Source organism: Musca vetustissima, unplaced genomic scaffold (genome assembly GCF_032173495.1).
Source record: "Musca vetustissima isolate MV318-11 ecotype Yass unplaced genomic scaffold, APGP_CSIRO_Mvet_v1 utg67558, whole genome shotgun sequence".
NCBI classification, from domain to species: Eukaryota; Metazoa; Arthropoda; class Insecta; order Diptera; family Muscidae; genus Musca; species Musca vetustissima.
Window position 1 is genome coordinate 5499 of NW_026887235.1, and position 15538 is coordinate 21036.

The 15538-nt window shown below is 37.4% G+C and overlaps 1 protein-coding gene across 1 annotated transcript; it reads right to left on the minus strand.

Moving 5' to 3' along the window:
* Window positions 1-2685: 2685 nt before the first annotated feature.
* On the minus strand, window positions 2686-3695 carry LOC133334821 (uncharacterized protein CG1552-like). The gene is made up of 3 exons (XM_061543136.1): window positions 3572-3695; window positions 3399-3513; window positions 2686-2910 (listed from the first exon to the last, which is right to left on the minus strand). Exons 1-3 carry the CDS (start codon window positions 3693-3695, stop codon window positions 2688-2690), a joined length of 462 nt encoding a protein of 153 aa, XP_061399120.1. The 3' UTR covers window positions 2686-2687.
* Window positions 3696-15538: the final 11843 nt, after the last annotated feature.

A 15538-nucleotide genomic window follows, 5' to 3' on the forward strand; every position in this document is an offset into this window, starting at 1 on the left:
GCACCAAAGACCCTATATATTCTTCGATTTGCACGAAATTTAGCATAACTTACTGAATTAAGGGTAGAATAATGTGTGTTAAGTTTCGAGAAAATCGGTTCAGATTTAGGTATAGCTCCCATATATATTTTCGTCCGATTTAATGTAAATGGTGCACCAGAGACCCTATATATCCTTCGATTTGCATGAAATTTGGCATATTGTACTGAATTAAGCCTAGAGTGATGTCTGCCAAGTTTCGAGAAAATCGGTCCAGATTTAGATATAGCTCCCATATATAGTTTCGTCCGATTTCATGTAAATGGTGCCCCAAAGTCCCTAAATATCTCTCAATTTGCACGAAATTTCGCATATCGTACCGAATTGAGTCTAGAATGATGTGCGCTAAGTTTCGAGAAAATCGGTTCAGATTTACGTATAGCTCCCATATATAATTTCGTCCGATTTTATGTATATGGTGTACCAAGGTCCCTATATATCTCTTGATTTGCACGAAATTTGGCATGAATTGAGTCTAGAATGATGTGTGTTAAGTTTCCTAAAAATCGGTTCAGATTTAGATATAGGTCCCGTATATATTTTCCTCCGATTTAAGGTAAATGGTGCCCAAAGTCCTTATATATCATTCGATTTGCACGAAATTTGGTATAGCGTAATGAATTGAGCCTAGAATTATGTCTGCCAAGTTTCGAGCAAATCGGTTCAGATTTCGATATAGCACCCATATATATTTTCATCCGATTTAGGGTTAATGGTGCACCAAAGTCCCTATATATCCTTCGATTTGCACGAAATTTGGCGTAACATATTGAATTGAGCCTAGAGTGATGTCTACCAAGTTTCGTGAAAATCGGTTCAGATTTAGATATAGCTCCCATATATATTTTCGTCCGATTTAAGGTAAATTGGACACCAAAGTCCCTACAAATCTTTCGATTTGCACGAAATTTTTGCACAGCGTACTGAATTGAGTCTAGAATAAAGTTTGCTAAGTTTCGTGAAAATCGGTTTAGATTTAGATATAGCTCCTATATATAGTTTCGTCCGATTTAAAGTACATGGTGCATCAAAGTCCCTATATATCCTTCGATTTGCACGAAATTTGACACAGCGTACTGAATTGAGTCTAGAATGAAGTGTGCTAAGTTTTGTGAAAATTGGTCCAGATTTAGATATAGCTTTCACATATAGTTTCGTCCGATTTTATGTAAATGGTGCACCAAAGGCCCTATATATCATTCGATTTGCACAAAATTTGGCACAGCATACTGAATTAAGGGTAGAATAATGTGTGTTAATCTTCGAGAAAATCGGCTCCGATTTAGGTATAGCTCCCATATATATTTTCGTCCGATTTTGTGCATATGGGGCACCAATGTCCATACATATCTTTCGATTTGGACGAAATTTGACATAACGTACTGAATTGAGCCTAGATCGATGTCTGCCAAGTTTCGTGAAAATCTGTCCAGACTTAGATATAGCCCCCATATACATTTTCATCCGATTTAAGGTAAATGGTGCACCAAAGTCACTATATATCTTTCGATTTGGACGAAATTTGGCATAGGGTACTGAATTGAGTCTAGAATGATGTGCGCTAAGTTTCGTAAAAATCGGTTCAAATTTAGATATAGCTCCCACATATACTTTCGTCCGATTTAATGTAAATGGTGCACCAAAGACCCTATATATCTTTCGATTTGCACGAAATTTGCCATAGTGTCCTGAATTATGTCTAGAATGATGGGTGTTAAATTTCCTGAAAATGGGTTCAGATTTATATATAGCTCCCATATATATATTCGTCCGATTTTAGGTAAATGATGCACCAAAGTCCCTATATATCCTTCGATTTGCACGAAATTTGACATAAGGTACTGAAATTAGGCTAGAGTGATGTTTCGTGAAAATCGGGTCAGATTTAGATATAGCTCCCATATATATATTCGTCCGATTTAAGGTAAATGGTATGCCAAAGTCCCTATATATCTTTCGATTTGGACGAAATTTGGCACAGCGTACTGAATTGAGCCTAGAGTGATGTCTGCCGGGTTTCGTGAAAATCGAGTCAGATTTAGATATAGCTCCCATATATATTTTCGTCCTATTTTGTGTATATGGTACACCAAAGTCCCTAAATATCTTTCGATATGCACGAAATTTGGCATAGCGCACTGGATTGAGCCTAGAATGATGTGTGATAAGTTTCGGTTCAGATTTAGATATATGTTTCCAATCCCCCTTTGCTACGCTCCTGGTTTCGGCTCCTTGACTTCCCCAGCAACCTACCGCCAAGTGCAGCAAAACTCAAGCATGCAGGTGGGTGTATGGCTTCAGTTAAAAATGCATAAAAAGGATATGCGAAAGTAAGGAACTTACACAGCTTACCTTTAGCCCGACACTTGATAGTCGTTTTTATCCTTTCCCTTCCCTTTTGCCTTGGCAAAATGAAAAACGCATTTAATAGCAATCAGTGTATAAATACAACAAAAGCAACACGACAAACTTTATTGAGGTACACGCTGTGCAAGCGAAAGGAATACAAAGGATAAGTGCTACGATCCTTATATGACATTTACGCTAATCGAATGTGAAGTTTAATTTTATTGGAAAAAGAAGGAAAACAACTTCAGGATGTCCTTTATATTGGAGTTTTTGAATAAATAAGTTGCTCGGAAGCTATTCTATATACTATCCAAGCCATATTCATTTAGCAGTAGGTTGGTTCCTCCTGCTGCCTGCTGGCGCTGTAGATCCAATAGCAGGCGATGACGAAAGTGCATGGTCTTCAAACGTTGCATGCGGCGCTTCAGGTTGCAGTAGACGGGGCAACAATCCGGGAAGGGTTTATACATTAACTCCTCCTCATCGCCCTGTTCACATTGGTCGGGTAAAATATCCAGGCAGCTGTGCGGATTTTTTCAACAACAAGGAAAAAATAATAAAAAAATAGGAATTAATAAAAAATTCTGGAAATAGGCAAATTCTCGGATGACGAAGTTGGAAAAATTTAGTTTTAAAATATCCACGCCTAAGGATAGTCTTTAACGCCTTGGTTGGGGTATTGAAAAATTAATTTTAACAAATCCAGACCTGGGTTGGGGTATTGAAAAATTAATTTGAAAAAATCCACGCCTGAGCTTAGCCTTTAAAAGATGAATTCTTCAATCAGACCTCCTTGTTGTATACGTGTTGTCACCACTCATACGCATAGGAGTACCACGATAATTTCTTGCGATTTTTTCTCACATTTCCAATCCCAATTTTTCCAACTTCGACATCGAATATTTTTTTTTCATGCAACTACTTGAATTTTGTTTTGGTTTTTTGTTTTTTAAATTGGAAACTATATCTACTCGTTGGGTCTAGCCATCTTTTCGACTACAAAAAGAGACCTGGATCTGGCTACAACATGATTATTTTCACAAAATAAATTTTGGCACAAACTCAACAGCACCAGGCGGCGTGGCAATGATTTCGATTGTTCCCACAGGCAGCGGCGATAGGTTCCTAAATAAATTGAAACAAATAATTCGAGTCCACGATTCCAGAAATCTCTCTGCCTTACTTAGCACACTATTGGTGGCTTCTTCATCCGAATCCACAGGCGGAGTATATTTTTTCATATGAAATTGTCCGAAACCATAACAATAGGCTATGACCACACTTAAGATGAATAGATGTTTTAACATTTTTTCCACGATATTTCGAAAATTCCGCACGATCAAAAAAACAGAAACTTTGAAACAATAGTCAGTTATTCCGCTTAGTGTTTATGAGGCCACTCACTAACTAGCGAACAAATATTTTTCGAATAAACCGCATAGAAATTCAAGTGGGTTTGGGTGCTTCAACGCTTTCTCAGTGTGTGTATGTGTGCGAGTGACTGACAGTCATTCACACAATTTACAATGTGACAGGTTACACTCGAGGAAAAAAAATTGCACGAGTACCAAAAACCACCACCAAGGAAGCCATGGGACGATCAGGAGTGTCGTAATGCTACTGATGTGAAAAACGCAGCATATAGGGCAACCCTGCAGACAGTAGCAACACGTGATGGAGAATTATCGGTAGAAAAGAAGAGGGGAGAAACGATTTTACTTCGAAAAAATTAAAAATATTGCAAGCAACCCGTAAAAATAATTGCCAAATACTGGGTGCGTATACATGTTGACACTAGTCATACGCACCCAAGTCCATGGTTAGTAAATTTGATATGACCTTGAATGGTCTCCTCTCATTTACATGCTCATTGATTTGTAAACAAATAAATCACAATCATGAGAAGCACAAAAAATTCCGACCATAAACAAATCACAAAATTCCAAGAAATTATTCGCATACTCTTGAAATATTTCTCAGAACGGCAAAGGTGTAAATTATTTAATAGGGTGGTATGCAAAATGTGTGGAATTTTTTATTCTTTTTTAATGCATAGCCTTAGACGTAGGAGATGATAGATTCCAAGCAACGGATCGGATTGGCTTTAACATGGCGAAGTCCAGGCTTATCTTGGTGCCTCTTTCAACTCAATTGTGGACACTGACCTCCCCGCGGTGTCACCTGGGATAGCTCTTTTCATCACCCGTTGAAATAGTGAGCTAATATGTGCCTCAAGTTCACCCATAACAACTATAAAAAAATGGGTTGAGGCGTCGGGTTAGTTGCCCACACTCGGAAAACCGAACCTACTATGAAAAAGCAAAGAAAACGAAAACCAAACCCCCTTAATGTTGATGACCCCCGCATACGTATAAAGGAACACGATCTGCACGAATCCGCACTTGGAATGTGCGCACCTTGTACAGAACAGGCGCAGTTTTCGCTTTGGCGGATGTACTCAAGTGTATTAGACAAAGCCGATATTATTGCCTTACAGGAAATGCGATGGAAAGGCAAGTAAGTAAATCAGATGATTACGCCCTGTATTATAGCTGCCATGAAACGAGACATGAATTTGAATGCGGATTTATGGTTAACAGGAGAATAAAAGACCTCGCCTCCAGATTCACTCCAGTAGATAAGCGAATTGCTATAATCCGCATAGAAGCGAAGTTCTTCTACCGTCAGTCTTATTTGCGCCCATGCTCCGACCGAAGACAAAGATGAGTAGGCCGAATATATATTTTACGAGCGCCTAGAAACAGCATATGATGATCGCTGTCCTGACCAAGACATTAAATTTCTGCTAGGAGATTTTAATGCAAAAATCGGAAGAGAAAATATCTTTGGCCCCGCCGTTGGAAAATTCAGCCTTCATGAAGAAACATCCGACAACGGCATGAGGTTGATTGACTTCGCGGCAGCAAAAAACATTTGTAGTTCGCAGCACCAGGTTCACGCATCTCGATATACACAAGGCCACTTGGATTTCTCCTGATCAAGCAACGAGAAATCAAATTTATAGTGTCGTGATAGACGGAAGGCATTCATCCAGTGTATCAGATGTTCGATCGATCCGAGGAGCGAATAACGATTCGAACCACTACCTTGTAGCAGCCAAGGTTCGCACCCGTCTTAATGTTGCAACAAAGGTGCGATCTAATACAACACGGAAACTCGACGTCGAAAAGCTGCAAACACAACAGGTAGCCGAGGCCTACTTTGCTCAACTTACCCACCTGCTCGACGAAAGCAATTCTTGTCCCGATAATAGTATAGAAGCACAATGGCAGAGAATTTCCCACTCCCTACAAACTGCAGCAAAAGCAACACTTGGGTACCAAAAACCACCACCAAGAAACCCATGGTACGATCAGGAGTGTCGTAATGCTACTGAAGAGAAAAATGCAGCGTTTAGGACAACCCTGTAGACAGTAGCAACACGTAATGCCATGGAGAATTATCGGGAGAAAAGGAGAGAGGAGAAACGTGTTTTCAGAAAAAAAGAAGAATGAACAATAAAAACTTGAGCGTGAGCAAATCGAGATGTACAGGAATCAGAATGAAGTCCGGAAATTTTACCAAAACACCAAACCGAAGGTTTTGGTGCAGGCAAATCCTCCTGTAGAGATGAAGAAGGAAACCTGGTGAGAGATACAGACAGCGTTCTGAGGATCTGGAAGGAGCATATTGAAAAGCTTCTGGTATCAAATAGTGGCGGTGAAGAAGATACCCCAGAACCAATAAGAGATGATGGTATAGAGTGTATACCACCTAGCCAAGATGAGGTCATAAAAGCAATTAATCGGCTGAAGAACAATAAAACAGCAGGAGCCGACGGGTTACCAGCTGAACTATTCAGGCTGGTGGTCAGATGCTGGTCAGGAGCATGCACCAGATGATTAGTACAATTTGGCTAGAGGAATGCATGCCCAATGATTAGAACCTCAGCATTCTGTGTCCCGTGCACAAAAAAGGAGACAAGACAGAGAGATATGTGCCGACTATAGAGGAATTAGCATTCTTCCCACCGCATATAAAATGTTATCCAATGTGCTGTGTGAACGACTGAAGCCAATGGTCAATGACATTATTGAACCATACCAATGCGGCTTCAGACCTGGCAAATCCACCATTGACCAGATTTTCACTCTGCGACAAATTCTGGAAAAGACCCACGAAAAACACATCGACACATACCACCTATTCGTAGACTATAAAGCCGCATTTGACAGCCCAATCCGTTCAGAGGTGTTTAAAGCCATGTCTACGTTCGACATTCCTGCAAAATTTAGACGGCTATGCAGGATAACTTTAAGTGGCACAAAGGCAGCAGTTAAAGTCGGAAAGGACCTATCGGAGCCCGTTAATACCGAACGAGGATTCAGACAAGGTGAAGGATTGTCGTGTGATCTTTTTAACATCCTGCTGGAAAAGGCCATACGCGACACAAAGGTGAACAGAAATGTCACTCTGTACACCAAACAAGGCATGTTAATCGTCTACGCCGATGACATCGATATAATGGGTCGAACATTGCGAGCGGTAACAGCCACCTTTCAACAAATTGAGAAGGAGCCTGCCAAAGAGGGTCTGGCAGTAAACGACATGAAGACCACGATGGTATCAACGCGCATGACGTCCAGTAGACTCGGATCAACTCTGGAACTTGAGAACTTCAGCTTCGAGGTAGTCAAAAATTTGATATACCTTGGTACCGCCATAAATAAAACGAATTACATCAGTTTCGAAATACGGAGATGGATTGTGTTGGCCAACAGATGCTACTATGGTCTAAGTAAGCAGTTTAGAAACAAGGCCACCTTCCGCCAGGCCAAACTCACACTTTACAAAACGCTGATACTACCCGTGCTGTCATATGGATCTGAAGCATGAGTACTTGCGCAAGCAGATGAGGCAGCTCTTGGGGTGTTTGAAAGAAAAAATTAGCGAAAGATCTACGGGCCGATCTCGAATGAACCACGAGCTTTACAATTTATACGCGGACATCGACATAGTCAGTCGTATTGGATTGTGATGGCCAATAGATGCTACTATGTTCTAAGTAACCAGTTTAGAGACAAGGCCACCTCCCGCCAGACCAAACTCACACTTTACAAGACGCTGATACTACCCGTGCTGGTATATGGATCTGAAGCATGGGTACTTGCGCAAGCAGATGAGGCAGCTTTTGGGGTGTATGAAAGAAAAATTCTCTACGGCCCGATCTGCGTCGATGTTGAATATCGGCGTCGAATGAACCACGAGCTTTACAATTTATACGCGGACATTGACATAGTCAGTCGTATTGAGCTGCAGCGACTACGATGGCTAGGCCATAAAAAGCTCAAAAGACATATAAAAGCGAGCCTACTGATGGTTCCCGTAGAAGGGGAAGGCCACGAATCAGATGGAAAGACCAAATAGAAAATAACATCTTGGAACGTGGTCTTTCCAATTGGCGGAAATGCGCACAAGACCGACTTGGAAATCTTTTTTAAGCTCGGCTTATTGAACAACCGTTCTGTAACAAGAGGCCCAGGCGTGGATTTTTTAAAATAAAATTTTCAAAGACTATCCCAAGGCGTGGATTTTTTAAAATAAAATTTTCAAAGACTATCCCAAGGCGTGGATTTTTTAAAATAAAATTTTCAAAGACTATCCCAAGGCGTGGATTTTTTAAAATATAATTTTCACAGCCTATCCTCAGGCGTGGATTTTTAAAAATAAACTTTTCAAAGACTATCCTCAGGCGTGGGTTTTTTAAAATACAATTTTCAAAGACTATCCTCAGGCGTGGATTTTTTAAATTTATTTTTTTAAAGACTATCCTCAGGCGTGGATTTTTTTTTTTCAAAGACTAAGGCGTGGATTTTTTAAAATAAAATTTTAAAGGACTTTAGAAAGGCGTGGATTCTTTAAAATAAAATTTTAAAGGACTTTAGAAGGGCGTGGATTTTTTAAAATAAAATTTTCAAAGACTATCCTCAGGCGTGGATTTTTTAAAATAAAAATTTCAAAGACTATCCTCAGACGTGGATTTTTTAAAATAAAATTTTCAAAGACTATCCTCAGGCGTGGATTTTTTAAAATTATTTTTCCAATGCCGCGAACACTCTATTCTATTTCCAAAGGTCTTTTGGGTACAAAATCGCTGCACTTGGGTGCTGCTATTAGAATTCTGCTATCATTTTTCAGATTTCGCTCACAATTTATGTGTGAGTTCAGATGCTTTGTAATTTAGCCTAATCAAAGGTTTGAGAGAAAAAAAAAACAAAAGTGTAATTGTTTGTTAAACAAACAAAAAAAAAATTTAAACTACACTCAAAGAAAATTTGTAGTGGTAACCACAAATAAACCCTTTCCAATCATCATCCATCCATTTATCCAAAGAATTGATGCTGCTATCCAATTACCATGTAAATTATAGCCTCAAACTGAATTCCAAAAATTCCATTACTCGCTGCAGTTTGGGTTCTAATTGTAGTTGTAATGGTTTGGGTTCTAATTGTAGTTGTTGTAGTTATAATTGTTTTGCCACAGGCTTAACTATTTTGCATAGTTATGAAAATCGATTTTATGTTGATTAAAATTCGACCATGAATGTATTCTTCTATTGCCAAGGGCTATGCATATGTGAGCGTGTATGTAGAAATTAATTGCATTGTATGCGAATGTGTGTGTGTGTGTGAGTTTGGTTATATGTAGTAATTTATAAATACCGCAGTAAAAGTTTATCCGGTCAATCATAAAAAATAGATATTGAATGGCAAATCATACAGATAAACTATTTTTATAAGCCTTGTTATCCTAACTATAGAGGGGAAGGGGGGGAAATTCCGATAGCTGGAAGGGATGGAATAAAAAGGGAAAGTTGTTACATTTGCTCGGTAATAGAAAGGGTTAAGGTATGCTGGCTATTTGCAATAAATATTTATTATGATAGTAAAATCGTTCTATATATTTTTATAGCAAGCTCTAAAAATATATATGGGGAAAGTTCAATTTCATGAGGCCACACCTCGAAAAGATAAAAGGGTATCAAAATAAAATGCTATATATTTTAATAGATGAGACCATCCTCTTTACTTTGATATACGGTACTTTAATGTACCCCATCAAATACCCAAGATATGACCTAATAAACACACATACCAAAATTTGCATATTTTTTGCTATTCTGGAGCACAGGTCTTTCGGGTGGCATAACTTCGTGTGTAATCAGTGTATTTCGATGAAACGACTTGAATATGAACGTAGATTACTCTATCTTCCCAAAAAAAAGTAATATTTTGTAAATATCTCACTAACTACCCAAGCTATGGAGAACTGAGGCCAATTACCCAAATTTATAAAATGTTAAGTATTTTTGCGTAATGGTATTCTGGAGGTCAGAACTACATATCGGAGAGATTGATCTTGATAAAATGTAATATAAATTGAAAGACGAGACTATCCTCTTTACTCTGATATACGGTTCTTTAATGTACCTCATCAAATACCCATGATATGACTCAATGAACACCCGTACCGAAATTGGTATATATTTGGCTATTCTTGCGCATAGTCTCTTCGGGCGGTAGAACTTCGTATGTAATCGGTGTATTTTGATAAAACGTCTTGATTGTGAACGTAGATGATTTCATCTTTCCAAAAAAGTAATGAATTTCTACTATATCTCACGAACTACCCGAGCTATGGAGAACGGAAGCCAATTACCCAAATTTATAAAATGTTAAGTATTTTTGCGTAATGGTATTCTGGAGGTCATAACTTCATATCGGATAAGTGGATCTTGATAAAATGTAACATAAACATAACATAAAGACGAGACTTCCCTCTTTACTCTGATGTACGGTACTTTAATGTACCTCATCAAATAGCCAAGATATGATCCAGTGAATACATATACCGCAATTTGCATGCTATTTGCTATTCTTGCGCACAGTCATTTCGGGCGGCATAACTTCGTGTGTAATCGATGTATTTAGATGAAACGACTTGATTATGAATGTACAGTATCCTCTCTATCCAAAGCAGTAATATTCTTGTATATATCCACCTTACTACCCGAGTTGTGGACAACGGAAATCAATTACCCAAATTTATAAAATTTTAAGTATGTCTGAGTAATGGTATTCTGGAGATCATAACTTCATATCGGATATGCGGATCTTGATAATGTGTACTATATTTTCATAGACGATATTTTCCCCTTTACACTGATATACGGTTCTTTAATGTACCTCATCAAATAGTCAAGATATGCTCCAGTGAATACATGTACAAAAATTTGCATATTTTTTTCTATTATTGCGTACAGTCCTTTCGGGCGGCATAACTTCGTATGTGTTCGGAATCTATTGATAAAACGACTTGAATCCGAAAGTAGATTGTCCCATCTTCTCAATAAATTAGAGTTTTTTGATATATCTCACTAACTACACGAGATATGGAGAACTGAAGCCAATTACCCAAATTTATAACATTTTAAGTATTTTTGCGTAATGGTATTCTGGAGGCCATAACTTCGTAACTGATCGCTTGATCTTGATGAAACGACTTGACTTCAAAAGTAGATTGTACAGTCCTGACTTCAAAAGTAGATTGTACAGTCCAAAAATTATTGAGTTTGGATATATCCGACTAACTACCCTAGATATGAAGAACTGAAGCCAATTACCCAAAATTTATGAAAGTTTAACTATTTTTTCGTAATGATATTCTGAAGGCTCTAACTTCATACCGGAACGGTGGATCTTGATAAAAAAAGAGTTGATAATGAACGTAAATTATCCAATCTTTTCAACAAAGTAATGCTTTTTGATATATCTCACGAACTACCTGATCTATGGAGACCGGAAACCATTTACCCAAATTTATACAATTTAAAGTAATTTAGCGTATTGCTAATCTGGAGGCCATAACTTCATACGAGATCATTCGATCTTGATGAAATGACTTAATTATGAACGTAGGTTATCCTACATTTCTAATAAAGTAATATTTTTGGTAATATCCCTCGAACTACCCAAGCTATGGATAACTGAAGCCAATTACCCAAAATTATAAAATTTCCAAAATTTTTGCGTAATGCTAATCTGGAGGTCATAACTTCGGAAATGTTCTGTATATCTTTATGAACCTGCATGAATATTAAAGCGGAAGATTATATCTACTCACTGATGTAAATATTTTTCATATATGTCAAAAAATACCAGAAATATGACCCATCGAACTATAATACCCAAATTTGTGTAATATAAATATTCTTCCGCACTGTGTTTCTCGGGCCCATAACTTCAGATATTTTGGTAGTATATAAAGAAAGTGTTTGGATTTTGAAAGCACATTAATTTACTTTTATATAGGTATAAATTTTTCGTGGTATATCTCAGGAGTTAGCCGAGACATGGCCCTGAGAACATGAATACCCAAATTTACAAAATAGTTGGTATTTTTGCGTAATGGGATTCGAGAGGCCATAACTTTGGGAGGGCTTAGAATATATTAATGGAACGACCATATTACGAATCCACAAACTCATATATCTATCCTGGTACAAATTTATCGATGTATCTCCAGATCTATCCAAGATATGACACAAAGAACTTCAATACTCAAATTCAAAAAATATTCGGTATTTTTGCGTAATGAGCTTCGAGAGGCCGTAACATCGGAATGGTTCGGAGTATTTTAATGAAATGATCTGATTCTGAATCCATGACCTCATATCTCTACACTAGTATAGATTTGACGATATATCCCACAAACTATCCGATATATGAACCAGTGAACATGAATACCCAAATTTACAAAATATTTAGAATTTTTTCGTAATGAGTTTCGATAAGCCATAACAGCTGACAGGTTCGGAGTATTTTAATGAAAAGACATGATTCGGAATCCATGACCTCATATCTTTACACTGAAGTCGCGTTGTCGATTTCGAGAACTATCCGAAATATGACCCAATGAACGTGAATACCCAAATTTACAAAATATTTGGTATTTTTTCGTAATGAGTTTCTAGAGGCCATAACATGAGGCGGGCTTTGAGTATATTAATGGAACGGCCAGATTATAATACACAAACTCATATCTCTGTCCTAGTACAGATTTATTGATATATCTCGAGAACTATCCGAGATATGACCCAATGAACACGAATACCTAAATTTACAAAATATTTGGTATTTTTTCGTAATGCGACTCTAGAGACCATAACTTCAGGCGGGCTTGGAATATATTAATGAAACAACCTGATTGAGAATCCATGACCTCATATCTCTATCCGAGATATGAACCAGTGAACATGAATACCAGAATTTGCAAAGTATTTGGGATTTTTCCGTAATGGATCTCTAGAAGCCATAACTTCGAAGTGGTTTGTAGTATATTAATGAACCGAACAGATTCTGAATCTACGGCCTCATATCTCTACACAAGTATAAATTTGCCGATGTATCCCACTAACTATTCGAGATATGAACCATTGAACATGATTACCAGACTTTGCTAAGTATTTCGTATTTTTCCGTAATGGATCTCTAGAAGCCCTAACTTCGAAGTGGTTCGTAGTATATTAATGAACCGAACAGATTCTAAGTCTTCAACCCCATATCTCTACACTAGTATAGATTTGTCGATGTATCCCACTAACTATCCGATATATGAACCATTGAACATGTACCCCCAAATTTGCTAAGTATTTGGTATTTTTTCGTAATGGACCTCTAGATGCCATAACTTCGAAGGGGCTAGTGGTATATTAATGAAATGAACAGATTCTGAATCTACGGTCTCATATATCTGTACCGATGTAGATTTGTCAGTACATATACCGGGAAATATCCAAGATATGAACCATCGAATATGAATAACCAAATTTACAACATATTTGGTGTTTTTCCGTAATTGGTTTGTCATAACCATAACTTTGGACGGGTTTGGAGAATTTTAACGAAATGAAGTGATTCTGAATTCACAAACCATAATCATATCTCTGTCCTGGTACAGATTTGTCAATGTATCTTGAGAACTATCTGAGATATGACCCATAAACATGACTAACCAAATTTCCAAAATAGTTGGTTATTTTCCGTAATTGGTTTTTAGAGACAATATTTTCGGATAGGTTCGAAGTATTTTAGGGAAACAACCAGATTCTGAATCTACAATCCCATACCTGCATACTGGTATGAATTTATAGATATATCTCGAAATCTGCCCGAGATATCACCCAGCGAACATGAAAATCCAAATTTGCAGAATATTTAGTATTTTTGCGTTATGGACATCTTGAAGGCATAACATCGGACGGGTCCGTAGTATTTTGATAAAACGCCCAGTTTATGAGTCTACGACCACTTAACTCTGTACTGGTATAGATTTATCGATATATATCGAGAACTATCTGAGATATGAACCAGGGAACACAAATACCCAAATTTGCTAAATATTTGATATTTTTCCGCAATAGGACTCTTAGGGTCATAACTTCGGAAGTATTCGGTGCATTTAATTGAAACGACATTATGTAGAAAACTGAATGCCTTACCTCTGTACTAGAGCAAAATTTGTTGTTGTATCTCCCGAATTTTATAAGATATGACCCTGTGAACACTATTACCCAAATTTGCAACATCGTGAGATTTCTTCTGCCATGAGTTCCTCGAGTCCGTAACATCGGAGGTATTTTGATCGTTTTAACAAAGCGGCATAGGTTTAAAAGCTGAATATTTTGCCTCTATACTAAAGTAAATTTATAAGATATGACCCAGTCAACACAATTTCCTAAATTTCCGTGAGGTCATAACATCAGAAGTGTTTGGTGGATTAATTTGAAACTACATAATTTTGAAAACGGAATACATAATCTCTACTATGATGTAAATTGGCGGTATATCTCACGAACTGCCGGAGATATGATTCAGTGAAGACAAAAACCCATATTAGCTAAATATTTGCTTTTTTCTGCAATGAGTTCCGTGGGGCCATAACTTCGAAAGTATTTGGTACATTTAATTGAAACCATATAATTTTGAAAACTGAATATATAATCTCTACACTGATGTAAATTGAGGGATGTATCTCCTGAATTACCGGAGATATGACCCAGCGAAGACAAATACCCAAATTAGCAAAATATTTAGAATTTTTCCGCATTTGGATTCCAGAGGCCATTATTTCGAAATTGTCGGTGCATTTAAATGAAACGACATAATTTTGAAACTGAATACATCACCTCTACACTGATGTAAATTGAGGGATGTATCTCCCGAACTACCGGAGATATGATCCAGCGAAGACAAATACCCAAATTAGCAAAATATTTAATATTTTTCTGCAATGGGATTCCGGAGCCCATAACTTCGGAACTATTCGGTGCAATTAAATGAAACGACATAATTTTGAAAACCGAATACATAATCTCTACACTTATGTAAATTGAGGGATGTATCTCCTGAACTACCGGAGATATGACCCAGCGATGACAAATACCCAAATTAGCAAAATATTTGGAATTTGTCTTGCAATGGAATTCTTAGGGTCATAACTTCGAATGTGATCGATGTATCTTCACGAAATAATCTAACTTTGGAAGCAGGTCCCTTTGTCATTACTGTGTCGTAAGTAAGATGAATATAGCTGAAAAATTGACCGAAATGGGGTCCACTGAAGTCAATAACCCAAAATTAATAAATTATTGGTATTTTTCCGCATTGAGTTTCTTGAGGCCATAACTTCGGATATCCGCGGTATGTTTAAATAAAATTAGGTAATTGTAGAAGTGCACAACACTACCATCATATTGAGGTAAAGTTTGTTGGTGTAGCCTCCTAACTGCCCGAGTTATGGGCAAAGGAAGCCGATTACCCAAATTTCTATTAAAATTTGATTTTTTCGTATTCTCCTGGAGAGCTCATAACTTCGCACAGGGTCAAATCTTCTGAATAAAAGGACAAAATTTTGAAAATATTAATTGGACATTTATAGGGTAATTTCCTCTTTTCAAAACTATTAATAAAAAAATACCCGTTTTTACATTAACCTCTAAAAAATCGCCATTGAAGTTCGCTCTCTTTCCAACCATCCACCTTTTATACTTTTAAGCCATATCATGATTGAGACGCAATTTATTTTGGTT

Bases quoted from the DNA above. Each gene is read 5' to 3' on its own strand.
- LOC133334821 (XM_061543136.1), bottom strand. From the start codon at position 3,695: ATGTTAAAACATCTATTCATCTTAAGTGTGGTCATAGCCTATTGTTAT. The intron at 3,514-3,571 runs GTAAGGCAGAGA...CAATTTATTTAG, and splicing joins AGCCACCAATAGTGTGCTAA to GAACCTATCGCCGCTGCCTG. The intron at 2,911-3,398 runs GTCTCTTTTTGT...AAATCCGCACAG, and splicing joins CATGTTGTAGCCAGATCCAG to CTGCCTGGATATTTTACCCG.